The sequence below is a fragment of the Sprattus sprattus genome (assembly GCF_963457725.1).
Source record: "Sprattus sprattus genome assembly, chromosome: 8".
NCBI classification, from domain to species: Eukaryota; Metazoa; Chordata; class Actinopteri; order Clupeiformes; family Clupeidae; genus Sprattus; species Sprattus sprattus.
This window is the reverse complement of record NC_137927.1, coordinates 16,256,465-16,284,406: the sequence shown is the minus strand read 5'-3', so window position 1 is coordinate 16,284,406 and position 27,942 is coordinate 16,256,465. Positions and strand designations below refer to the sequence as shown.

General features: G+C 43.4%; 2 protein-coding genes across 3 annotated transcripts; one reads left to right on the top strand and one right to left on the bottom strand.

Annotated features, from left to right (window-relative positions):
• The first annotated feature begins 19 nt into the window (after positions 1-19).
• LOC308369445 (uncharacterized protein) lies at positions 20-9,914 on the top strand. Its single transcript, XM_080843887.1, has 3 exons — positions 20-371; positions 781-818; positions 2,731-9,914. The coding sequence occupies exon 3, from the start codon at positions 2,740-2,742 to the stop codon at positions 8,935-8,937; it is 6,198 nt and encodes a 2,065-aa protein (XP_080700013.1). The 5' UTR covers positions 20-371; positions 781-818; positions 2,731-2,739; the 3' UTR covers positions 8,938-9,914.
• Positions 1,762-27,922, bottom strand: lsp1b (lymphocyte specific protein 1 b). Of its 2 annotated transcripts, XM_080843890.1 has the most exons (14): positions 27,805-27,922; positions 22,178-22,324; positions 18,062-18,452; positions 17,845-17,966; positions 16,815-17,064; positions 16,302-16,439; positions 15,377-15,418; positions 14,936-14,979; positions 13,624-13,705; positions 12,551-12,691; positions 12,232-12,330; positions 11,158-11,244; positions 10,781-10,874; positions 1,762-2,584 (listed from the first exon to the last, which is right to left on the bottom strand). In XM_080843890.1, the coding sequence occupies exons 1-14, from the start codon at positions 27,861-27,863 to the stop codon at positions 2,571-2,573; spliced, it is 1,710 nt and encodes a 569-aa protein (XP_080700016.1). In that variant the 5' UTR covers positions 27,864-27,922; the 3' UTR covers positions 1,762-2,570. The 2 variants fall into 2 exon arrangements, with proteins under 2 accessions (XP_080700016.1, XP_080700015.1); XM_080843889.1 differs by lacking the exon at positions 1,762-2,584 and having other exon boundaries at positions 10,030-10,874.
• Positions 27,923-27,942: the final 20 nt, after the last annotated feature.

Here is a 27,942-nt window from a genome sequence, read left to right as displayed (position 1 = left end):
GGTGCAGTCAGGGTCTGGACATAGCAGCCAGTGTAAGGACTCGTCCAACAGGCACAGGCACCAGAATGCTCGCTCCAAGTGGCCTGTAGGGGTTGGTCTGTGCAGGCCAAGGAGTGAGGGGTTGTCGCAGGGGCCATTGACACCGCCATATATCTCAGGTGATGTGGAAAGCCCCCTGCCAGCCTGCCTGCCTACTTGCCTGGTTACTGCTGCCTGCAGGTTGTCAAAGTAGAACATGAATTTAGGAGCAAGGGTTTTATTTTTGGAGTAGTTGCTCTCCCCAGGGTGAGGTTCCATGTTGTCCCCTCTGACACTCCAGGCTCGGATTTGCAGGGAGCAGTCAGTAAGCCCCTAAAGCAGCACTCACACAGGTAAACTGAATGGGAAAAAGCAGAAATAATGTATATATTTGAAGTCATGTTTCAGTAAAATTTGATTGACAACAGAATGTGTTGAGCCTATGAGTGTCTGAGGCATTTGCCCCAGGGATTGGTTGGGGCCCTAAAATCAAGTGTGCTATCCCTTAGGTAGCTTTTTTTATTGCATGTAGTGTTGCACGGCATCGACTACTTATGTTGGCTGAAGAATGCTATACTTAGTATCTTGCGCTAACTTGAAGAATGTTAAGAATTTTTTAATATTATATGTTACCAATCACCTAGTTTCTACAGATGTGATATGTTATGCGTTACTGTTACTACAATGTTAAGACTCATTTTGGGAGTCTTCACAAACTCCTTTTTTCCCCACAAATTAACCAGCACAATCTCTCTCCAACAGACAGACCAAGGGTTGTTGTCATCCATCATAAAGCCCTGGTAAGTCATATGAGAACATGTGCTATTTTTCCATGCCTTATTTGATAATCGAATAGGTAAACCATGTACCAAAGCAGGTGTACAGCTTACACACGTATATGATTATAATTTAATTTCGTACATTATATTGCAAATTCTTTTCAAAGGAATAGTGCAGGGCTTGTTGTTTGCAGACCACTTTTTTATACTGCCCCCTCTCAAGCATGTATGGTAGTGGTGCCCCATATAACCAGTGCTTTAAATGGATGACCTCTACTCATGTGTCAGTCTGGTTTATGTGTCTGTCTGTGTGTTAAACTCATTTAAAAATGTAATCCTTCTGTGGGGGATTGTTTTTTAAAGACACCGGCTAGCACATCAGACTTTTCAAATTATCAACCCAACCATGATCTTTGTCATGCTTGTTTTGTTTTAATACGTGTGGTCATAAACATCTGATACACACGTAATAATACATTCTGAAATCAGACATCAAGCCAGCACTTGCTGATGGTACTTAGTGGCTCACAAAGTTGAGTTGTCCTGTTTATTTTGTTGATTTGTATGTGGGTACCTCAACTTTAAGGTGCATGAGTACTTATCAAGCCAACAGACTGATAAGTCACTGGTATATTTAAGTTCTTTGAGTCCTGGGTCTAAGTGGACCTTAAAGTATACACTGCTTTGTTTAATACTACTAAGTGGTTTGGGTGAGGGAGACAAATTGAAATGAGGTCAAATACCTTGCAGGAGTCCCCATTGCCTACTCATGTTTTATGTTCCACGAGTAGTGAGGATGTTTTGCTGATGAAGGGAAGCTGACTGAATGGATGTACCATTCATATGAAATTGGTCATCCATACTGGAAACTTTGATAGAAAAAGCACTGAGCACAAATTGTATTAAAAGTAATTTATGTATTATTTCCATCATTTTAGGCATCAAAAAAAAAATAGGTCCACTCTGCTACCTTTATATATGCAGAAGATGTCAAAGAATACATGATTGTCTGAGACCACTTATGCTTAGCAATGCCAGCCTGTGGAAACTTTGTAATAATAGGACGGCCAAAATAAAACCCCTCTATTAATACTCAAGGTTAATTTGACTTGGCTATCAGGATGACTTCTTCTTGGCTCCAGCATACTTCCTCTGGTCTGATATGTTGTACTACTTAACTGCCATGTATTGTATACCTTGAGGGTGGTTTGATTGGATATTAGCACATTAAAATGCTAAGGAAGTCTAAGCAAGCCTTTATCTTTGTTCCTATGTTCCTTAAAGCCACACGCAGGGCAAAACATATGTAAAACAGCAGCTAGCTGTTGATTAACATTAACAAAACAGCGCAGGCATTCAGACAGACAAGTACATACTGAAGAACAAACCATGCTTATTCCAAGTTTATTGCTCCATATTATTTTTCTATATCTATTTCGGAAGGTGCTGTGGCACCTAAAACCTTGAAAAGTATGTTCAATGTTTTAGCATGGATTAACTCAAATTGGATCTGGGTCAATAACATATAAAATGATGACACTGTAATCATAAATACAAGGCAAATCTATTGACAACAAAGCTAACAATATTTAAAGGATAAAATAGATTGGCATTATCATAGGGTACATGGGAAATACTGAAATGATAAAGAATGGCGAATATTAAATGCTGAAAAAGGAATGTCTAATATCCTTATTGAGTGAATGAGAATGAGAATTGTCCCAATGTCTTTGAGTGCACTGGATCTGCTTTACTTCTTCTTCAACTGGTCCCTTATAAGTCCTCATCTGAAAAGAGGAAAGAGAATTTTATTAATACAATTTACTAAGAAAGATTGCAACATCAAAAACTGAACTGAATGTATTGTTACAGTAGCTGTTTTTAGAATTTTAGAAATTGTGCATAATGTGAGTTTTTCCTTTTCATCTTCTAGGGCGTTGAAATGGTGATGGCGGTCAGTTTCAGCAATGGACCTTATCCTGACCTGCAGCCCGTACAGTACCCTCCCCGGCTGCTGCCTAAGCCAGGAAGAGATAACGCCCGTCTGCAGAAGCTAATCAAAAAGTCAACGAAGAAGAAGTCCTCCGCTTCCCAAACACCCATACCTTTCCGCTCAAATCTCTCTCCAGTTAACGAGATCAGTGACATAGAACTCAGTGACACCTCCACGCCACCAAGAACACCAGATGTCTCACTCTATGGCAGTTCCCTCAACCTGAACTGTTACTCAGCCAGACCCTTTTACCAGCAGTCACCCATACCCTACTCATGCCAACGAAACTCACCCTTCTCTGCATCTGAGGCTGCATCTTCACAGCCATTTTCAACTCTGCCATGCGTGCCTGAGCGTCACATCGCACCTCTGTATGCCTGCTCCTCATTTCTGTTTGATGATGCCACCCCCATCACTGAGCTGTCAATCACAGAGCCTGCAGCCAAAGCCCCTGAGCCAACCACTGGTCAAACAATGACACCGGACCCTTATGGACTGAGACCGTCTGGTATTTGTCCAGCACCACCAACCTTACAACAGGTCCCAGCCACAAGCTCTTTGACTGCATCAGTTCCAACCAAGTTACACACAGCCCCATTTCAATCTCAACATCCTGTTCCGAATGCCGTGCCCCAGGCCTTTACACAAGGCCCATACGGCCCTACTGGGGCTGTCCCTTTCCCCAAAGCAGCACCTGGACAACAAAGTTCTGGTTTTCTTCAACGCCATTTGTCAACTTCAACTCTAACACTTGGACCTACCCCACACCAAGTGCCACCTAGTACTTTAAATCAGGCACCCATACCAGGATCATATGGGCCCAATATGACAGTCCCACTTCCTAATTCATCACCAGGACAACAGCTAGCCCAAATGGTCCCCTCAGCTCCAATGCAAACATTTGGAAATGCTCCTCCTAGTATCTCAAACCAACCATATGGACCCACTATGACTGTGCCTCCACCAACACTATCCCAAGAACAAATGCCCCCTGTTCCGCTCCAAAACTCTGTGGTCCCTCTTGCTCCACCACAGCCTCCTGTCTTTGCCCAGACCATAAGTCAACCTCACGTTCCAGTCTTGGCATCTGTATCAGCTACAAACCACCCGGCGAGGTCCACCCAGGGTGCTGTAGCTTTCCCTCCCACTTTTGCAGCACCAAATGCCCCCCAAGGGTTGCTTACCAATACCTCCAGAAATGGAAATAGCATTACAGATATAAGGCCTAAAGAAATAAGCCCACAAATTGCTTCTGCAGAGCCATCTAACGTTCAAAATCCCTTGAAAGTGTACACATCTAAAGCTACGTTTTATGAGATATCCAAACCTCCATCTCTTCAAGACATAACCGGATTGAACACATCCTACAATGGAGCATCTCTTTCAACCATACACAGGGAGAACACCCCTACATATGATGTTTCTGGAAGAACAAACCCATCAGGTCGACCAAAAACACCTGCTTTCCAGGTCTCCAGGGCTAAAACACCTGTTTTTGAAGTATCAAAAGCAAATCCACTGCTCTTTGCTACACCCTCTACCTTCTCCTCCACCAGGGATGTCCACAATGCAGTTAAAAAAGAGGTTCAGGGACCCAAATCAACTATTGCCATCAGAAGCGAAGCATCTGCTATACCCCCTAATACTCTGAAACCCTCTGCACCAGAGAAAATTAATACAGCTCAACTTCAAAATGGGATTGACTTGAAGGAACCTCACAAAGAAATGATTCAGGCAGCTAAAGTTATCGCAGGGGCCCTGTCAATGCCCAAAATAACATCAGACGTTTCTTTAATGCGAACAAAACCTACAGAGGCCTTACAGCTAACTGCTAAAGCAAGTGTGGAGGCTGTCCCTGCCATCGTCCCACAGGAGTATCAAATTCCCAAGGCTCAGACATGTGAGACCGTTACACCAGCAACACCCCCAAATGAATTTAGCATACCAAGGTCTGTGAGTCACATCTCTCCAGTCCCTGCACCTCCTCCTCAGAGCTATCAAACCCCCATCACACCACTGCATTGGTCACCAAGACCTCCCTCACGATTACTTGGGAATCAAAGACTGAATGCATCGACAAGTGAACTTTACAAACCTAGAGTGAAATCAACATATTATGGATTGACTCCTGTTGAGTACGCTGCTTACGGGGGAATCAAAACGTATTATGGTCCCCCTGGGAATAAGACACAGTCAGGTGAGGCAGCCAAAAGCTGTCTGGATGATTTGTCATTTTCAAAAACAGTCAACACATCATCACAGGATACTAGTTCCTCAAGTGCTATGGATAAACCTGAGGAAATATCACAACAACCTGAAGGAGCTAAACAACTACAAAGTGAAACTAAACTGAGCACCTCCATGATCCATCTGTCCATGTCTCAGAACTCTTCAGCAGTGACCACATCATGTAATAAAACAGATAATCAGTCAATAACAACAGTATCTGAGGAGAAAAATCTTGAGACATCTGTATTAGATAACACTAAGGCTTCAACAGTGGTTGTATCAAAACCAAATGCAGCAGTATTTTCCCAACAAAATGACATAACCCAAAGTCCAAGCAGAGAGGCAGTACGGGCTAGCTCAAAGGATCCTGTTGAGCAAATAACTGAAACACTAATAGCAGATGGCTATATACCCACTGTCAGGGATGATCTGAAGCCATCTTCTGTGAAAGACTCAAGAACACTTACGACCTCAGTCCTAACCCATGGACAAAGTATGCCTATTTACCCTTTGCCCAAAACACACATTAACACTGGAAGTTCAAATGCTGCAGAAATGGCAACAAAACAAATGGCACAATACATGTCTCAATCAGCGTTGCACGTTCAAGCAAAAACATCCACCTCTACACAGGCAGTTATGGTCAGCAAACACTCATTAAGTTCAAATTTACATCCTCACCCAAACAATACTACTTTTCCAAATGTCCAGTCAGATATATCCATGGAGACCAAGAAGTTGGCAAACGCCATTGATACAAACTCTTTTAGCATGCTTGCTACCTCAAATGCACCTTTTACAAAAACATCAATCTGTAAGTCAAGTGTTGAGACCTCAATCTCTAAGTCTATTAAAGACACTAAGTTATCTACAGTAGAAACAAAAACTACAACCACTTTAAAATCTATGAATTCAGAACCACCCAAAACACTCCCTGGGGTCATACCATCTGTCAAATTGGCAACCGATTTTAATTCTTTAATTATCCCCAATAGTGATAGTCAGTCATCAAAACAGCTGACTGGCAGCAATAATTCCTCAAATGTGTTAAAAGATGTCCACCCCCCCAGTAATCCCAGTGCATCACTCTTACAACAAGCTTTAAAACTAGATCATAAAGTGAGTGGACTTCCCGGCATGGTCAAACCAGGAACTGAAATGCTAACAGCTTTAGTCACTAAATCCGACACTTTAACAAAATCGGTGACTTATTCCAGAGCACTAACAAATACTTTGAGTGATCTCACAACAGCTGTTAAACAATCAGCTAACTCCACAACAATCACAGGTTCAACCCTAACCATGGACAGGAGAACCTCATTAACTCCAACCATCGATAGGAAAACTACTTCAACATCAATCGTGGACAGGAGAACCTCTTCAACTCCAATCATGGATAGGAGAACCTCTTCAACTCCAACCATGGACAGGATAACTTTATCTACTCCAACCATGGACAGAGGAACTTTATCAACTCCAACCATGGACAGAGGAACTTTATCAACTCAAATCATGGACAAGAGAACCATATCAACTCCAACTATGGACAGAAGAACCCCCTCAACTCCAATCATGGACAGGAGAACATCCTTAACTCCAACCATTGACAGGATAACTTTATCTACTCCAACCATGGACAGGAGAACATCCTCAACTCCAATCATGGACAGAAGAACATCCTCAACTCCAACCATGGACAGGAGAACATCCTCAACTCCAATCATGGACAGAAGAACCTCCTCAACTCCAATCATGGACAGAAGAACATCCTCAACTCCAACCATGGACAGGAGAACATCCTCAACTCCAATCATGGACAGGAGAACCTCCTCAACTCCAACCATGGACAGGAGAATATCCTCAACCCCAATCATTGACAGAAGAACCTCCTCAACTCCAATCATGGACAGAAGAACATCCTCAACCCCAATCATTGACAGGAGAACCTCCTCAACTCCAACCATGGACAGAAGAACTTTAACTACTCCAACTATGGACAGAAGAACTTTAACTACTCCAACCATGGACAGAAGAAATGTAACTACTCCAACTATGGAACAGAAATGTTCAACAACTCCAACCATGGACAGAAGATCTTACACAACACTATCTGCAGAAAATAAGCTTTACGCAAAATCCACCATGGATATCAGACAGTCCGTTAAATCTGCCTCTGAGGTTAGATCCTCTGGCATGTTTACTGCAGACAGTAAACTATCTGCCAAGTCCACCATGGACATAAGAGCCTCTGTGATGACTGCTGACACTAAACAAACGATGATCACAAGACCATATCTTTCACCTAAATTAGAGAACAAATCCATATTTGTGACTGGTCCTTCCCCAAATACTTCAGGAAATAGTAATGCTCGCCTTTCCACCAAGGAGCCCACAGCATCCTTAATTTCTTCATTAGCGAATAAACCTTTGCCAAGTCAGACTATAGAAGGAAATCCTACTTCTTCCAGTAAGTCTGATGTTACAGTCACAGACATATTTCAAAAAAACTTCAATCCATCAACCAAGTTTTCTTTGAGGCCTACACAACACAACAAACCCTTCGAACAAACAAGTACAGACCTTATGCCACCTCACAAGACCAAAAATGACACAATGAATTCAACCGTTGCTACATCTGATTCAAAGTCCACTACAGACTCGAGAGTACCCACTAAAGAAAGTTCTGACTTGCACCCAACTTCAACAGCACAAACTCCTACCACAGCACAAGCACACTTATCTGTCACAACAATACAAACACAGGCTCCAGATTCAAAGAGGACACCTCTTCCAGCCACAACAATGCAAACACCAACAGTCAAAACAGCCCAATCCCAAATGCCACCCCCAAAGACTCAAACACAACCTCCAGTGACAACACAACCACAAGCTCCAACCGCAGTCAGAACAGAATCTTCAGCTTCAACAGCAGAAATACAAGCTACAGTCACAGGAAATACTCAACCTCCGGCCACAACACAGTCTGAAGCTTCTGCCACAGCAACCCCATCCACAGCACCACAAACACAACCCTCCTTCACAGAGAAAACACAACCCTCCTCCACAGAGAAAACACAACCCTCCTCCACAGAGAAAACACAACCCTCCTCCACAGAGAAAACACAACCCTCCTCCACAGAGAAAACACAACCTCCAGCCACAGCAACTCAGACACAGTCTTCAGTGAAAGCAACAACAACAGTGCCACAAGATGAATGTGGCGCTGCCATCAAGGATAAGGACAGAATGTTAGACACCAACTCAACTGCAACTACAAACCATGATGAGTCTGCTTCCTCAACTACACCTCCAGCTACAGACAAAAAGGTGGAGGAGGTGCAGAATGCTGCCCCAAAGGCTGAAACTAAGGCCAAAGCAACTTTGAAACCCAAAGGATTAAAAGCTAAATTGAGTGGCTGGAATAGACTGAAGAAGCACATGGTCGTTGAACCCGACGAACCCACGTTTCCTGAGCCAGAGACAAAGGAAGCTGAAGATGACAAAAAGAAGGGGGATGCCGGGGCCAAAGAAATACCTACAGGACAGGAAGTAGTTAGTGAGAAGGAAGCCCCCAGGGCTCTTAAGATGTGGGATGCAGTTCTCTTTCAAATGTTCTCCACCAAAGACAACATCTTGAAGCAGATTAATGTTGATAAAAGCGAGGCAGATGATACAAAAACGTCAAAAGAAAACTCCATTGACATCCCTTCCTTTGTGTACCATCTGCCTGTTCTGCTTTATAGTCCACGTTTTGACGCTAGAAAACTAAGGGAGGCTGCTGAAAAGCCACTGAACAAAATTGCTACGATGTTTGAGAGGGGTCTACTACAGCGTAAAACTCAGGAGGAGGAGCCTAAGGATTTTAACAGAACGGCCAGAGGATTTGGTCCGTCAAAGTCAAAGACCACTGATGCCTGATGATGAAAATGGTCTTTTAGATGTTTATTTTTTTTCACTTTCTAAATGTATCCAACTCTGATCAGTTAACTGAAAAGACAAAAAAGACAAGCTATCATTTCAGAAAGGATTTGCTAGCAAGCTTTTGAAAATATTACATAATAGCATTTAGCATATACTTTAGAACATGTTTAAGAATGCTTTAGTACATGTTTTTAAACAGCTTTTAAGCAGAGCACAAGTAGGGAAGAGTATCTACCGTACTCTGCCCAGTGCTGCGGGTGTTTTTGTGTGAAAATAGAGCTTGTACATTCCTGGATTGACAGTGTGGAAGGACAGCGTGAGATGGACAAGTACAGCTGTGTAAGGCAGTGACTTCATAGGCACAGTGGGAGGGGGTGGGTAGAGACCAGGCCTGGAAGGCTATATTTAAGATACGTATATTAAGTATAACAGTAAAACCGTTTGGTTTTTCACGTTTCCTGAGGTACACAATAAAATCATTGATTATGAAGGCTGTTGCAATTGTACAACATTAGATAATGACGTCATCTAAGCAAATATGTTTTGGCCAGGGATCTGATGGGGATGTTTTAGATTTGGAATGGAGAGGGGTCATAGAATGTGACAGAGGATTTATTGGATAACCAGCCAATGTAGTTTGACATGAGCAAGTAAAGTGGTTCAGTGGGACCATTGAGGCCCCCGTACATAGATGGCATTTTGTTGTTAGGTGAGGATAGAAATCCTGGAATGTTCTGAGGGTACAGAATGGTTTAGATGTATTTAGTGGAGTGCCTTAACACAGGTGCCTTCAACTGAGGGAATCTTTTCTATGGCTTTAAAGACACTGCCTTACAATGTTGTCCATATCCATAACAGCAATACAGTATTTTTTTCAGTAATGTTGAATGATCTAAAAGTTGGATTTTTTGATTGTTTTCACCTGCATGTTTAATATATAAAGTCAAATAAAGTGCAAAAGTTTTGTATTTCAATATTTTAAGGATTGTATTTGCTTTTTGATGGATTGATTAAAGCAATTGTACCTACTTATACGTAAATAGTATCACATGGTTTTGCAGGTGTGCACTGATTGATTTGGCCTGTGAGTGCTATTTGGACAAAATAGTTCAAGTGAATTTTCAGAGCACTGATTCCAAATCATTTAATTTCAGATTTTAAAATGTAATTTTTTTATAAAATACATTTTGTACTTTGTAAGTGTATTAAGTGTAGTGTGTCCCACAGGGATCAGACCTGTAGCCACAAACATTTGCTCAGAATGTATCACCACACCCCTAATTTAACAGGGGCTTTGACTGACAGGCATGACCTGTACTAGGTAAAATACGGCTAAGGGTTTTTGGAGAATCACAACCCCAGGACAGGCATGTATAATTCTAGTTCCAGTATCCTTACAGTTAAAAAGGTCTTATCCAGTGTGTTTAAATACTGTGCTCCCTACATCTGACTACCCTCTCCTCACAAAGCCCAGGGGAATTAGTGATTCCCTCTGATGCCCAACCCAGACAAGACCCTGGCATGCCTTTTCCATGTGAGAGCAGTACGTGGGGCTGTGACGGACCTCTCCTGTTAAATGTAATGATAAATAGTCTGTGGTATGAAGGTCAAAGTCAGCATGGCACGACAACTGTGATATTTTCACATAAGTTTGAATTAGTTGAAATTGGCTAGTCAAATGACATTATGGGAAGTGCTACAAAACATTCAATTTAAATTATATTAATATAACATGTGTGTGAAAAAAACATTATGTATTGTGAAGGTATGTGATGTAAGGTGAGTGCATTTAATGTGCAGATGTATCAAGAAATCGTTAAACGTCACATGATGAATGTACCTGATTTTCCCACTGTGTACTCATCATCAACTGCAATCTTCTCATATCTTCCATGCCGGGTCTTAACAAATTTATATTTTGCTCCACAAGTGCCCTGTAATGAAAATAAGTAGACCATTATGCTTTTGCTGGAAGTGCTGTATATCTGCATCATTAGCTGTATTAACTAGTCAAGATAAACCATCAATTTCAGAATTCAGTCTCAAGTATTATTATTGTAGTCCTCTTTGTGTTAATTTATACGTTAAGGTACTCTTACAATAAGCATTACCATGCATTTGTGCCTTATTCTTTGAAAAGAGTAAATAAAGTCTAACAATAGACATCAAGTGACAACAACCCTACATACAAATCTGATTTAAAGAGGAATTCAATACTTTTGCTCCTGGGCCTTCGTTTCCAGGTGAGTCTCCTAGATTTTCCCATAGGTTCTTCTTGTTTAATACATCACCAGCCTTCACTTCCTGTTGTAAAGGGAATAACATGAATGTAGTAATCCAAAACCTGACCATTAAATGTGAACACCACATCCTCCGGAGACATTTGAATGCAGCAGGAAAATAAGTGATTTACTGATGACATGACATCCTCCAAATAATGTTCATTACAAACGTGACCAGTGGGGGGCAGAATTTCCCAGAAAACGTTTACAAACGAAATTATCTGTTAAGGGGATCCCTCAGCTGTGAGTGTTCAACTGGAGCTGGAACACTCATTCTGTTTAATAGCATTGGCTGACTTGGACTCTGTGTTCAGGCTTGTTCAGATCAATAAAAAGCTGAAGCAAAAGAGAGGCAGATGGAGAGAGTTTCCATTTAAGATGGAGAAATGAATGTAGTGGAAAAAGACCGTTTCAGTTACCTTGGAGAAGGAAAGGGTAAGTAGAACACCAGACATGGGAGTTGAAATAAGAAGACTGAGGGAGTAGAAGAAGAGAAAAGGAGATAGATAGACAGATGCAGAAGGAGGGAGACCAAGTCTGAACAATTCAGAAGTGGCCCAGAAACAGCCCATGTTTATACAACATGTCCTATACATACATATATTAGCTTCCTAATGGGGGGTGCATTAATGTCAGATAGCATGAAGAAAGTCTCTTTCTAAGGACAAATTAAGTTACTTTATAGTTACCTAGTCTTAGTATTTATAATTATTAGTAACTAGTTTTGTAAAGAGAGAACATTTTAAGGCTGCTATATATTGCTGTTAAGTGCAACGTTTTTAAGATCGAGGGTTTAGTACGCACGCCAGGATAAAAATAAACTGCTAGCCAGATTTATAAAGCTATTTTAGATTGAGTGCTTATCTCTTATTTAATCTGACATGAATGCTGTTATCTTCACATAAACAACTCATTTTATGGTTTCAGAGACACAAACACAATAAACTGTGACAGATCTTATTCACTGATATTGCACTTCTTTTACGTTCATTCTTGCAGATCAACTCACCGCTGGCTTAGAGGTCGAGGACTTCACACTTCCATCACCGTTGCCCTTTCCCCATTTAGTTATAAGGTCAGCCACAGCCACCTTCAAGTCCTCTGCATCCTGGGAGACATTGAAATCCACATGAAATGACTTACCATGTATTTATTACATTGGTATATTTGATATATTTGAATGTGCTGTGAACACTTCTAATTCATTCAACAAGCATTCCACTAATGTACTATTCAATTCCTCTCCTCTCAACTAAGTCTGCAGGACAGATACCAGAGGGTCAAACTAGACATCTTATGCAACTTTGTGGATTCGTGAACTACTGCACCTTGGATGGAGTCGTCTTTGTGGCACTCTGGTTCCAGGCATCTCCGGCCTCAAACAGGCTCTTCTTTGAGGCCACGGGCTCAGGGGAACTGGGGATCTCGATCAGAGCTTGCTTGGCTGCTTTGGCTTCCTTTGAGGAAATCTGTAAGAGCGAGGAGAGGGTGTTATAAATTTCGGGGGCTTGACAGGCTTTGTGTGAGAGGAAACGTGTTTTGTATTCAGGCCTTTTGCTGACTCTTGTGGTTGTTTGAAAACAGCAGACATTTCTTTGCGTTTGCCAAAGGCTGCTGAGGGCAGTGAAGATAGAATTACTTGTTTAGTGCCATATGCTACACAGACTTGTCTAAGTGATTTCTTTTGCAGTTTTTCACAACTGGTACTGGAGACATCAGGATTTAGATCCCAAGAGCTCTATGGCTAGACATTAGTTAAATAAATTCATATGACTAACAATATTACTTTTGCCTGGAGGTATGTGTATCCGTTTGTCATTCTTGCAGGTGTATATGGCTTTACTCCAGATGACGACATTAGCACATGGTGAAAAACCATGAGTAGGTGGCAACACTGGACCTAGTTAAGGTTGGAGGTCCTGGTTTTGCTCCAGATAAAGGTGTTGCGACATGGTGAGGAGCGCGTGGGGACTGGTTCTGAGTCAGCGTTGACATTCTTCACTGCACATCTCGGCAGAGGCTGGTGACTCAATCGGCCCAGCACATCTGCTTTTTAGTTATACCTGCCAGCCCAGGTATGACGTGTTCTCAGTCTGAGAATGCCACGGCACCCCAAAGGCTAAGAGGGCCTCTGAGATCATTTTCACTGACAAGGGGAGACTTATGATGATTTATTATATTGACAAAGAGACTACGTCAGTCCGTGTCTGAGAGCATGGCTGAGAGGCGATGAGCATAACGTGTCAGAGCATGAACACCTTGCCTCAGTGTCTGGGAAATAGGTTCTGTGCCAGGTGAAACTAGTGTTGAGAAATGTGCTTTTTTTTTTGAAGGTTGACTCATGTTGATGCTCTGTGTCTAAAGCTCATGAACCAGCCTTAGCAAATGGTGAATAGCTTACCTCAATGGCCTGATTATATTGTTCCAGTTTGTTGTCAATCTTGGAGATTGGCACTGGGGGATGAGCTTTCTTCAGGCTGTTACTGTTTTTGAAAGAAAAAAGTTATTTATTACCTAAAAAGAACAGCTAAGGTATATTGCATGTCATCCATTCATGATTTGGAATTGATAACTGCACTCAGCAAAACTTCGCTGTTTGCCAAACTAATGCCCAAGGACTGGTTTTAATATGTATTCCACAATGGTGCTTTGTTCTACATGAAAGACTCTGAAAACTTGAAGCAATCATACAAACTCTAACGAGTCTGCCTTTTAACTAATTAAGAATATGTATCATGTTTGAAGACAGAGAAGTACAAACATATTATATAGCTGATATCAATGCCAGACAAAATATGCACAGTGTACTATAATTACAGTGCAAGAAACTAAGTGAAATGATGGGTTTGAATGTCTTTTCTTTTCCTGTGTTCATTTGATGTGCTCTTTGAATCTTCTCCAGTTTTTTGGATGAGATCATGCTGCGGTGATTAAAAAAAGATTTGGGAATTTTAACTGGGCCTGTCCTCAGGAGAGACAGATAAATGCACGGTGAGGGAAGGTGTTTGGTTAAGGCCGATGATGTCATGCTCTTTTCACTGGAGTGGCTGTGAAGTAGCGTCAGGGCCAGGGGCAGGATGTGTTCCGTCATGTTTACATCAGCGAAGTGGAGTCTCCGCATGAGGCACTTCCTCTCACCCATCGCCGCGGGCATCGGCCAAACAATGAAAGGATGCGCCCCACACACTGGATCACTCCTCAGCCGTGTCATCCCAACTGGATGTCAGACGTGTGACACGTAGACAAGGATCCTCATTTCCTTCACCAAACCCTGACGGACAGATCTTAACTCTGTGACTGAATCTCTTTTCGAGTCATCTCCCTGCATATCTCAGCTTGGCAGCAAGCTGTTTAGCACCGATAGCAAACAGACTCAGACAGCGCGGAGCCTAACAACGGTTGCGAGTGCATATCTCACCAGCCACCGAGTGAAAACACCAGGGCAACATCTGGATGGGATTATCTGTGCCATAAATCATTGGTGAACAAAAGCGTTGCAATGAAAGGAAAGTTGCACCCAATTGTCAAGTTAACTGTCTCACACCATCCATTTAGCCAAATGTGGGTACAGTCAAAGGCACACAAGTGCTTTCATCAGCAGGAGAAAAGAACTGTTTATGATCACTTCCCCAGTTTCTGCACCAATGAAAGTCCCTGTGGTCTAGGTGTGCTTCCTGTTCAAAAGGACAATTGGGTCATGCAAGTGAACTCACCTTTTCTGAAGTGAGCGATTCAAAGACTCTGTTCTCTCTGTAATCTGAGGGAGAAAAAAACAGAATGGATTAATGTCAGACCACCACTTGGCTTGTGTACTGTACCTGAGGGAAACAAGCAGAATGTGTTACAGCTGATCACACAGCTCTGTGTAGTAAGCTGTCATCAGCTGTCAAACATATACACACGTTTTTATCCCAGTCATATAGCTGTTTTGAGAGTGAACTACTTTCAAGTGCTTAACAATTTCTTTGACCATATCATTTTGAAAAAAACGTTACTGCAGAGACTGAAAGGACACAAAAGCACAATGCATTCAAAGCAGTGCAGAAAGAGCTGGCAGGAACCTGTCACACACACTTTTGCCCCCCAGTTTTGGTTCTTTCCCACTGCAACACGTGACCAGGAGACCTGAAGACACCGATTAGTGACCAACTCACCGAACATGTACTTTCTGCGGTCACTCTCTCTTCAGCCTCATTCTGAAATCACATAGGCAGAAGCCCATTGGCAGCGGGAACAATTAAAGCACACAAAGGCACAAGAAGCCACACTTGCTGCAGACACGCGTCGTATGCACAGACAACATATTGCTAAACTAAATAAAGATTATTTTTTAGAATTATGGATATGTAGTGGAGAACACTGAACCGGCACAGAAAAATGCAAGCCAATCATGATTAGTCTGGCGATGAATAGCATCTCTTTCTGGCAGGCTGATGGCTTTTGTCAGACTGGTAAAGTAAGTCTCTGAGAGGTTGCACACATGCAGTGTTATCTACACATAGTATGTCCGGGGAGTGAAAATGTAGAAGTATGTGCATCTATATGCAAGAGCACAGAAAACATTCAGTGGACAGTTGATAATCTGTTATGTCCTAATGTTGAGAAGGAAACAGTGGAAATGTCAACATGCAATGAAAAGGGGAAGCAGCAGTCACTCAGAAGGACAATACAGAAAACTTTTACAAACCATAGATACATCACACAGAAGCATGCAATACAACACAATTTTTGAAGCTTCATACGAAATCTCCATATCTGAACCCGATCAATTATTGTGATTACACAGCATTTCAAAGATCAAACATCTAACCACCACAACACCACAGTGATATCGTTATATCCAACTTACTGGATAGAACTGAATGAGAAGCTTCTGAATGTGATGCATGGGAAACAGAACATAAATGTCACCAGTGGTGATGATAAGACATGGGAATCTTTAGGTGGCATATCAGCATTCAGCACATAGGCTAGTGTATGACAGACATAAGGCTAGTGTATGACAGACATAAGGCTAGAGTTTGAACAGACATAAGGCTAAACATACGTGAGGACAGGCAGAGATATTCAGAACTGTACCTTAAAGGAGGGGCTCTTCGGGCTGAGGGGGCTGAATGGTTCCTCCTCAGCACTGGAGGTGCTCAGACGCTTCATCCTCCTCTCTGTGGCCTCCATTCTCCTCCTCTCAATCTCCTCCCTCATTCTCTGCATCTCCTCCTGGAGGACCAAAACAAGGAAACACCCCAAAACTCATTAGTTTGTATTTCAGCATATAAGATGGTTTAATCAGTATCCAATTGGCAAGCTAACTAGTTAAAAGCCAACAACAGCACAGTAAGCATTGACAAACGCTTGCTAGCATGCTAACTGTTGTTATTTTGTATTCCGTATTTTCACAGTGGATAGCGAAACTACATAGTGAGTAGCCAGGGTGGCTAGTGTGAACGACTGAATGTACATTTTCTTACTATACCAATACATTAGAATTTTTGAATGTTATACAAATTAGTTACCTTAAAAAAACATACTTCAAACATTTAAAAACCTGCATGATGTAACTTCAACTGTGAACTTCATATATCTGAACTCTACCTCCTCCCTGGCTTGGCGTAGCTGCTCTTCTTCTCCCCTCCTCCTGTCCTCGTCCTCCCGGGCACTTCGGCGCTCCTCTCGCCTCACATTGAGCTCCTCGAGCTCCTCCTGGGCCTCAATGCCCTTCTGCCTCAGCTCCTCAATCTCCTGCTGCTCCTTCTGCTCGTGGCTCAGGCGGATGCTCTGCAGCTTGGCCTCGCGCTCCAAGGTAGCCTCGAACACCTCACCCTCCTCCGCCAGGCTCTCAGCCCTGTGGTGCCAGCAGATGAATAGAGAGAGAGAGAAATAGAAATAGAAAACAGGATGTATCAACACCAAATATAATCAGCAATCACTGTATTGTAACTATATAACAATGATTTGAATCACCTAAATTGCACACCACAATACAGTCACGTCTCTTGTTTAGTAAGTCACACAATCATAAATCAGGAAGCAACCACACACCTATAGATTCTAATCAGACTGAAATGTCCTCATGCTCATCTGTCCATTACACCATTGGCTTTTTGGGTATTAACTTCAATGCTTTTAAAGTTTACCTGACTCTGTCGTAGCTAGATGAGGACGATCGTCTTCTGTCCCCCATGACTGACTGTGTAATTATGTGTTCCTGTTCAGTTAAAACTGAGCTGAACTCAGGAAGGATGTGAAATTTGGGGAAGTTAAGACGTTTACATCTATTTGATCTTTATTATTTCTCAATCTGAGTACAAGGTGGAGTGCAATTTTGAGTGGAATGTTCTGTTCATATCTTTGCATTTGTTTTCTTCAGCACCTTCCCTGAGAATTGTGTTGGTAACACATGTAGGCTATGTGTGACACCTATGTTTAGTAATATCTACTAGGCTTCTAGTTTTAAAAGAAACTGCGAGCACAGTCTTACGCTTTCAAACACTGTTCAACAGTGATGTAAGCCACCATGACTGAGCAAAAAAGCTGGGGCCAGTGGAAATGACTTGACAGCAGATGTTGATGCATTATTAATGGCAGTAAAATAAGCATATTTCAGCATCCAACAGACTCTTACTTTGGTGTAATCTTGGATATGGTCACATCTGTCACTCCGTTGCCATTAATGTTCCTCACGTCTTGCTGCAGGACCAGCTTGGACGTGTAGGAAATTATCAGCAGCTTTTTTCTTTCTTCTCCCTGCAAGAAGAAATTTGATAAAAGAAACAGAGTAACCTCAATTCTAATTCTGATTCTGCGTGCCTTATCTGATAGTTTCAAACATTGTCCTGTACCTTTCCCTCTGCTCCTATTTTCCTGATGTCCTCCTGATGTGCCTGTGATTTCTCCTCTCCCGCTCTCCCCCGATTCTCTCCCTCCCAGTCTCTGTGATTCATCGGGTCTCTTTCTTTTGCTTCCTCTTGTTCCTTCTGTTTTCTCCAGCCCTCATCCTCCTGTAGCCCATCGTCTGCTCCGTTCTGCAGTGGTCTGTGCGTGGACTTGAGGATGGATACGCTTGTAGTGGTGTGTTTGGCCGTGCCATTCTGTCTCCGACTGTCTTCCTCCGCTGAGGCCTGCTCCTCCATGCGTCTCTGCCGGCGTTTCTCCAGCCTCTGGGTCCAGTCGCTGAAGCCCTCATCCTCCTCCATCGCTGACTGATACGCTGGCTTAAAATCACTCTCAGTACTATGGAGGAAAAATCAGACAAGAGGGTTGGAAAGTTCAAAGTTCAAAGTACTTTATTTGTCATTGCCACAAAGACAACGAGACAGTAGAGGCAACCAGACTTCTTACACAGCTAAATAATAATAAATAACAATTAATAAATAGATTCATAAATATCATTCATAAAATAATAATAATAAAAATAATAAATGCAATATATTTCCATATCTCCATATTTCCATATTAAGGTGCATCAAGTGTTAGAGTGCACAGTCCAAGGGGGGCGGGGTGGGCTGGGCCGGGGGGAGATGAAGGGGGGTGGGGGGGTGGGGTGGGTAAGCTGTTGAGGAGCCTTATTGCACAGGGATAGAAGCTCTTTGCCATCCTAGAGGTGCGTGCCTTTTTTGATCTGAACCTTTTCCCTGATGGGAGTAACAGGAACAGATGATGGGCAGGATGAGAAGGGTCTGTGAGGATGCGTTTAGAGCGCTGCAGGCAACGGGAGAAGGAGATGGACAAGATGTCGGGCAGCTCTACTCCAATGATCCTTCCCGCTGTTTTAATCAGCCTCTGGATGGCTGCCTGCTCCGCCTTTGTACAGCTGTAGGACCATACATTCAGGCAGTATGTAAGCACACTCTCTATAGCGCAGCGGTAGAAATTGTACAGCAGCCTCTGAGGAAGGTGTTCTTTCCTCAACTTCCGGAGGTAAAAGAGGCGTTGCTGGGCCTTCCCTAAAACGGAAGCTGTGTTTTTGACCCAGGACAACTCCTCCGTCAGTGTCAGACCCAGAAACTTTAGAGAGGTGACACGCTCAACCTCTTCACCGTTGATGTAGAGTGGGAGATGGTGATTATGCTGGGAAGACTTCCGGAAGTCAATGATCATCTCTTTAGTTTTCTTAATGTTGAGACTGAGGTTGTGCTCAGAACACCAGACTGCCAGGTTTCCCACTTCTTGCCTGTAGGCAGCCTCATCGTTGTTGGAGATGAGGCCAAGCACTGTTGTATCATCTGCAAATTTGAAGATGTAGTTGGATGGGCAGGAGGGAGCACAGTCATGGGTGTAGAGGGTGTATAAAAGTGGGCTGAGCACGCAACCTTGTGGGGCGCCAGTGCTGATGGTCAGATTTGAAGAGTGATGCTTCCCCAGTTGTACACTCTGTGTGCGTTTGGTCAGGAAGTCCAATACCCAGTTACACAGTGCAGCATTGAGGTTTAAGTCCTGAAGTTTGGAGATGAGTTTGCCTGGAAGGATTGTATTGAATGCAGAACTGTAATCTATAAAGAGAATACGGATGTAAGTGTTATGGAAGTTAATGTAGTGGAATGAAACCTTTCATTAGTCTGTGAGCCTGAAAAACTCATTTTAAGGACAAAGTATTTTTCTTTACCTTCCATTACCTTGCAGAAATTATAGCAGAAACGGCAACATTCCACCTCTACGTTTCAGGATTGCATAACCCGATAATGCACAACTAACGAGAGTATCAGACAACACCATACTTAGCTCTTATTTGTCCATCGCAAACCACATGCTTTGTTGAAAATGGCACAAAAAGAAGGTATCACTAAATGGATCACCACAGCAACCGACACAAAACGCTGATTTGTAAGCTGCAGACAACGAGGTGCTTAAACAGAGGACCAATGACAAAGCCCTGATGGGGTAAAGGTCAGCTAGCAGCCATACTGTGATCAGACGTCCATCCCGCTGTGCCCAACAAAGCGACACCTGTGCCAGCCAGTGTGGAACACCACTGGGGCACTGTTTATTTAACTGGAGGACTGTGCCACACAGTCACAGGCCGAGGCCAACAACAGGTGTGCACCAGACCCAACGGGGCTGGGGTGCTATGGAAACAAGCTGGGTGAACATGGAAATACAAACTGAGAGGGAAAATGTGTTTCCTGTTTGATGCCCATTTTATCCAAAAGGGCTGCTGTTCACCCAGCAGTTTGCTGTCCCCTGTCCCTAGAGACCCAAACTGAAAGTCTTTGTGCTCTTCATTGTCAACTGTATCTTTCCTCCCACATAAAATGGACCCCCCCCCCCCCCACCCCTCCTCCACATAAAACCCCAAATACTTTTGGAAGTGAAACAAAGAAAGAGCGATTTGCAGCTGCAGTGGAGCCACAGATTGAGGCCAAACATCTTGCTTTCCGGGCCGCCAGTGAATCATTAGTCGGTTATTACCTCAACAACAGAATGTTTTATTTTGAGCTCAGAACAAACAAAACAGCAATGAGTCATTTGGGGAAAATCTGTCAGCAAATGTTTCTTCTTCTTAGAGTCACGTGCGACGCCTCAACAAAGCATAATGTAAATTAAATCATTATACGGTCATTACATTACAGATGCAACAGAGGGCTTCCAGCTCCACACACATCCCCTGAGCTCATATATTGCTGTAGGAGAGCTGGTGAAACCACAGTGCATGCTTCATTAAGAATATTCCACTAGAGAAGCTATCGATGCAGCATTAGGATCCTGTACTCTCTCTATCTCCCGCTGGTCAGCACCTCTCCCACTGGCTGACTGAGCACTGAGGTGTTCATACCACGTGGCTGTATTTTCCTCAGTGTCTGCTTGGAGAAAATCCAGGTGGACTGACCCTCATCATTTGCCAATAAAAAAGGAGATTAACTAAGAAACACAGAGCCTGACAAAATTAAGCAGAGTAAATAATTACAGAGTTGACGTTCATGCCTCCACCTGGCTCTCCCATGCCTGTGAGAGCCTGGAGTGTTTGCTTTTCTATGTAGGAACAGAGGCAGCACAATGCCTCCCTTTTTCCCTTATCAGCTCACCTACCGAATAATCTTATCTAGTTTGGGGATGTCATTTAAAAGATCACATTCACATTCACTTTAGCAACACTGATCACATGATCACAGGGCAGCCAGTAAGAGAGTTAGAGATCACCATCAGGGCAAAGTATAGAGCAGTCAGAGGTAGTAAGGGTTCACTAAAATGAGTTGCAAGTAGGGTGATCCGATGCAGACAGACCAAATTGAGGGACGAGTAGTACGTTTGTGCGGGACAATGTAGGGCGTGTTACCAATGATGAGAGGTAACCTAAAACTTTGACATATGGTCTATCTAACTGAATAGGAAACATTTGTATGCTGTCTTTCCCCTTGTAAACACCTATACTTTATCCTCTAGTCGATTCAACAGCCCACAATAAAAGCTACAGCTTTATGAAAGATATGATGAGCAGAGTGCTTTTTGTCATCCCGAAGGCACACTAACACTCTTTGGGAATCCCCGTCCACCAGGCTCACCCAGTAATATGTCACGGCTCATTCTTCACTCAAAAAACATTTAGTGTTCTTTCTGGCCATGATGACACCTGGTAGTTTTTATCTAACTGCAAAGTTTCCGGAGTTTATATTTTTGTGACGTGGCAGAGGTGTTCACGTCTGCACCGTTTAGTTGATGGTCGTTACAGCCTCTTAATGACCGCTTTCACTGCTCTCTTCACAGCCACTGGATGGAAGCCAGGCTTTCAGAAAAGCTTGGCTATGTTGCAGTTGTATGACCCAGGTTGCTGCTTTTGACGTAGCACTATTAAACAGACTAGAAACTATGCCAGAACGTCATAAGCAGCTCATGTGCTAGGCGGGTAAAAGAACAAATCCATCTGTTCTTATTTCTAACAACTTAAAAACAAATGACCAATGAAAATGTGGGATATTATCTCAATATGTGGGCTTTGTTCCAGTACAACCCTTGACACTTACATGTTGTCTTCCAGCGTATATCCACTGCTGTACTGGGCCTCCCCAGACCCTGTTGAGCTGTTCTGGCTCCAGTGCCTCTGCCTCTCCCTTCGCCTCCTCTCTCGCTCAATCTCCTCTGCGTCCTCAACACTCCTTTGTGCTGTAATCCTGCCAGAGAAGAAGAATGAACACAGATCACAAATTCCGTATGCACTTGTTTTTTAAAGGCTTTAGGTTATCTACCATACATAGTGGCACAAATGCAAACATAGTGAGATGTCTAACCGTGTACCATATGCAACCATGTGCATATCCAGTACGAACTTTACTGTACTTTACAGTAAGATAGCGGTTATACTGGATATGTAAACCACAGTGGAGTGGCCTCTGCAGTGTTAGTGCATGTGAGAAGAACGCAATGTGTCAAGCAGCTATGCCAATGGTGAGACAAGAAATATGAGTGATGCCAAAGTGCATCTACATGTCTGCCTTAAGACCTGGACATCAAGACACTCCAGTAACATTCAAGAAGCTCTATATTTAGGCGCTGGTGAGCATACTTGCATACTTGGGGGACGCTGAAGTATCATTTATGTGTTTAGGGGTACAGGAGTCCAACAACTTAATGTTCTGCTGACACAGGAGCTGTAAATCACCAATCGTATCTTTCAGCAGCAGAAGAGGGGCCAGAACGTGGAGTTTTATTGGCCCGAGGTCACGCTCGGTGAAGTGTGACAGACGACACCTCATCTTACCCAAACTGTCCTCCATCGGCATTTGTTGTGTTTCCATGGCAAGTGTTCCAGTGCACTACTGCAGCCATTTAAATTAACCAGTGGGAGTCAGTCCAGTGGACTCAGTAAAATCATATGTTTGGGTAACCATGAGAGATAGTGAAACCCCTGATCAGGTGAAATGGAGTAATCAGCTCAATAGCTGAAACAGGGAATGGAATGAGCAGTCTGAAGACTGAAAGCCCTCAGCGCGGTTAGAGTGTCATATTACAGCTGCCATTTATCAGACATCTGCTTGTGGTGTTTGAGGATCGTGTTTCTCCTCCGAGCTGCCGGGTTGCTTCAGTGATCTTGCCATGTTTTATTGGGGTGACACTGATGGCCATAAACACCCTTCACAATATACCAATCACTGTCTTGTTGTTTTGCCCTACGTACAGTGCGCTTCAACTGAGTCCGAGTCACCAGCGCTCCACAATCTGCTCACTGTTCATTTCTTTTTCCTGTGCTCTTGCCACTGAATTAGCTCATTGCCTTGGCTCCACCAGTGCATGTAAAAAAAAAAGAGGAAAGAGGATTCGATCACAGAGGCAAGCGAGGCGGTGGTTTGCAGTTTAGACCGAGGGAAGGCGGTCAGGTTTAGGGGAGGAAGAGAGGTCCCTTTGAACAGGAAAGAGGCTGTGTCCTGCCATGCTCTGTGACAAAGATATCACATTTACAGGAAGCTTCCCTGTGATTTCCTGCGAAGCAACAGAGATGACCTACGTGTTATGGAAAGTACCTTATTCTGCTGTTTTGGTCAAATTATTTAAGTTGATTTAAGTCACTAAGGTCTATGACACCACATGCCTACTTAAGGTACGCATAACATGACTGCAAGCTGGCAGTGGATGTACATTTCATTGACTTAAATGTACTTTAATGATAAACAGCACTTGTTTCTGTTTAAACATCTGTGTAAATGAGAGTTAATCCCAGGCAAACACCCTCTTTTCCCATGTAATTGTTTGGCAGAGCGCAGGGAACTTTCCTCTTAAGCCCCATGAAAGTCAAAGCATTTGTCCAAAACGTTTGCTTGGGAGCTGTTGGAGTTCAACTTGTTGAAACAACAACTCCAGCAACTCTACATCTTTTGTGTGCGATTTCAATCTGTACTATAGGTCACATGTGTTTGCTGTTCTTAGAGGTCTTATAGATGTTATAGGTGAATATTAACCTCACTGTTTTGATCTGAGGACAGTCACAGTCTCTCAGTTAAAATGGAAGAAAATACAACTATACTATCACAGAACTACAGCTGAGGTGGGGCGTTTAATTGCTAGATATTCGACTGGAAAATCTGGGGTGAAATGGAGGCTGACTGATGTCCAGGAACTGCTGGACAGGAAAATAGGTCACATCTCTAAACCTCTGGTTCAGCAGGAGCACAATGGCAGCCACCAGGGTCTACCACGGCCTCTGACCAAAATAACAGGCGCTTATTAAAAACCTTTAATCTCTTCATGCATTAATCTGTGACTCACATTCATTCCAGGGTTGTGTGTGAACTAATCAGCACGTCACCAAACCTAGGGTTAAATATGAGCCCATAATCTCTCACACCACAATGTTGACAGCATACAATAGCTAATGACTGGACTGGGTACCATTTTTCAGAGACGTTGTGTTCTGAGAACAGAGCCAGGGGCTTAGAGCAAAAACAACCAGGCCTGTAATTGTCCTCATTAAACCAAATCAACAGACACAATGTCCTCCATAAGCTCAGATGAAATCTATGTGTGTTCGCTTTAGCTATGGGCAAAACCGTGGTTGTTCTAATAACCACCAGTGATCAGAAGTACTTCAACAGAGTGAATCAAATTTAGACATTAAGAGGAGGAAATTGAACCCATCTGTGCTTCTCTTTTCCAATTAGCCAGAATTAGTTCCCCTAACAGTTGAGCATTCAGGTCAAAACAACATTAAACATCTCTGTGATGTGCTGTTGTGAAGATGTTTTTTGAGAGAGTGCCCCTGCACATTCACAGTGCTTTTCATATCACTGACAAAGGCTGTCAGTGGTTGTCCTCAAGAGGAAATAACAAAGCCTCTTATTTTCTCAGATGCTGGCTTTGCACGGCAATGATGACATCCACCAGCCCCCCCAGCCCTCCCCTTTCCACATAGCCCTGACTGGGCTGATGTTACAAATGTGCAGAATGTCTCTCTGTGGTGACGGCTTGGCTTGATCTGATCGCCCTCATATTTTCCACTCCTGCAAGGAGGCAGCTGAAGTCTGTGACACAGATACAGAGGGGTGGGGTGTGGGGCGAGGGGTGATGGGGAGGGGGAGAAAGGAGGAGGAGGAGGAGGTGGAGGAGGAGGAGGAGGAGAAGGGGTACTCGACCAGATGAGGTCATTGCCATTAGGGAGCTTTCAGCAATAAAGGAAACCATTAAAACGCACTAAATATCATTTTCATGATGTCATAAAGCGACACACCAACAGGCTTGCAAAGGAACCACAGTTCATGTGGCCGGAGTCTGTGGGGCAAAACGCTCGACTCCCAGGAATAATGGGGCTGATTCTCCTTCGACACATTTACACACAAGTCCTTAGTGACCTCCGTAATAACTCTGACCGAGCTGAACGGGGAGATTTTCATGAACACGCTTGCCAGCGAGACGCTGGGCAATCATGCCCAGTAGAGCAGTAAACGGAGAGAAACTCACCACATTAGCTTCTCATTAGGGCCATGTCGCAAAGGAGTCCTAACAGCCCTTGCTTCCTGAGCTTCTGCCCTTTGGCCTGCCCCTGGCCCTGATGGACTAGATAGAGGACAGATGAAAGCCCTTCTCTGGGTTTATCAGCGTAGTGTACTGGTTTACCGCATCCCCCTTTATCTTATCAAGCTGCTCTACATGGGAGTTCAGATGGGGCTTCTGCACAAGTCTGTCCACGGATAAGTGGCTTAGCCTGGAGCGGCAGCGTGCTTGGCCGTACCGGGGCCGAATGCTGGGGCAGAAGAGGCTAACGTGGAACACTCTGCGTGAACCAAAAGCACCCCTACACTCGCATTCCTCTTATTTGACATCACCCCGCAATTTCATTTTTAGAGCTCAACGGGAGGGCGCGCGGGGCAGCCTTTACGAAGTGTTGATTTGAACCAGGGCCTTCTTGTAACGATTAGCACACGAAGGGACTAATAGATCATAAAGCGCAAAGCCTCTCACCTTGCTCTGGCACCTCTGGCAAGCAGGAGAGGCAGAACGACATGGAATGAGATGAGACTGGCGCTGCAAGCTGTTTCTTTCAGCGGAGGGCTTGGGGTTGGATTAGAACATATTTTCCGAAATAAACGACTAAGCTGCTCGGTGGCACTGGTTAGCTGTGCATCATATGGTTTGCAGGCAGCAGAGCCGTGGGTGACTGTCAGCACTGGCCTCTGTTGAGGGCTGAAGCACAGAGGCACCATGGAGGAGAGCGAGGAGATGAAGCCTTTCAGCAAGGCCTTGCCTCTACAGAAATAAATGGGCCAGACAGCATGAAGAAGACCACACAGACACGCACAGCCATATACACACACACACTCGAATGGGAACATCAACAGGATCACATGCTGAGAAAGCTGGTTTCGGAGGGAGGTGTTTATGAATGATGTCATTCATGTTTCCCTAACAACTGAAGCAGAGCAATGCCAACAAGAGAGTGTTTTGAGGTCTGACATTTAAAAATGTTTATAATCTCCTCCAAGAGTGGCTTATAAATATATTGAGGTTTAATTAATAAGACTATTAGATTTAAGAAGTGCTGGCTCAGTTTAAGAACTATTGTCTTGTAAAACTATTTGTTTTTTACAGTCTGTCTTGACATTTTGTGAATTGTTTATAATATAAATTGTTCTACCAAAACTGCAACAAAGATAAATGGTGAGTTCTACTCTGTCAAAATTGTTATTTTAAAGACAGAAACTCAGCGATGGTCCATTGAACCCTAGATACTTCAAAGCTCTTGGTTTACATTGCGCCTCCGTGACCTTCGACCCCGGCCTACCGCAGGATGAAGACAGCTCCGAGGGCGATGCAGACTGATCACCCCACCCTACTGACTGGGGCCGACTGAGTCAACCCCAACACACTGAGCGCAATCTAAAGGCTCTCAATCAAGGGGGTAGGGATACAAAGCCTCCACAAAGACACACATTCTCTCTCACACACATAGGAGACCTCATCTAATCTCACACAATAACACTCAATAAAAACTGTGGCGCTGATGAAGAAGAAGGGGTGAATGGCAAGATAGATCGTCTGCCGAATTAAGGTCTCTCCTGTCCTGGCAATCATGACAGAAAATGGACCATCAATAGAAACTGTCTGATATTATGAAAGCCTGTGATAATCTGCCTCAGAAAAATAAGAGTAATCTCCCCAGATCTAAATCAAACACCTACAGATTAGTTCTAGAACAATGGGGTCGACACAAGGGGCTGCCCCCCTGACCCACATAACTCCATAGCCTCAGCAGTCTCTGAGACACTCCCTGAGTCTCCATCCAATAACAACAGGCTTTAAAGGGGACACACAGTAGAACAATGTACAACAATTGACATCAGAATGCTTGTCGTTTTGGCTAGTGTGGTGACAGAGTGTTGAAGGAAATGCGTATCTTTTTGCCATAACGCATGTGGTCGTTTGTCTCAAATGCCAAACATGCCTTCCACTAGGGAGTTACCTGTGGTCTCCTGTTGCCGACATGCTGAACAAAGGACAGCATCTGGTTGTTCATGCTGCAGTCATGACATCAGAACTACACTCAGTTGAATATACACACACACACACACACACACACACACCTGAGACATAAGCATTTATTATGCGTATGTTAAAACCCCAAATTAAAGAGGTGAAATTATTTTATTATTATTTTTTCACTGACCTCTGGAGATTCTTTAGTCCTTGTTTGCTGGAGTTTCTTCTCAGGATTGAGGTGGACATGGCTTCAGTTCTGTCTGCCGGCTACTCGGCTGTGAGGAGAAGGACTGGTAACAAAAAAGTTCACACCAGTGAAGACAGG

What these genes read in the sequence shown, in the direction of transcription:
- LOC308369445 (XM_080843887.1), top strand. Translation starts at nt 2,740, where the DNA reads ATGGTGATGGCGGTCAGTTTCAGCAATGGACCTTATCCTGACCTGCAG.
- lsp1b (XM_080843889.1), bottom strand. Translation starts at nt 27,863, where the DNA reads ATGTCCACCTCAATCCTGAGAAGAAACTCCAGCAAACAAGGACTAAAG. An exon ending in CGAAGAGCCCCTCCTTTAAG is followed by an intron (nt 15,419 to 16,301) that starts GTACAGTTCTGA and finishes ATGTGATTTCAG; the next exon opens with AATGAGGCTGAAGAGAGAGT. An exon ending in CCGCAGAAAGTACATGTTCG is followed by an intron (nt 14,980 to 15,376) that starts GTGAGTTGGTCA and finishes TTTCTCCCTCAG; the next exon opens with ATTACAGAGAGAACAGAGTC.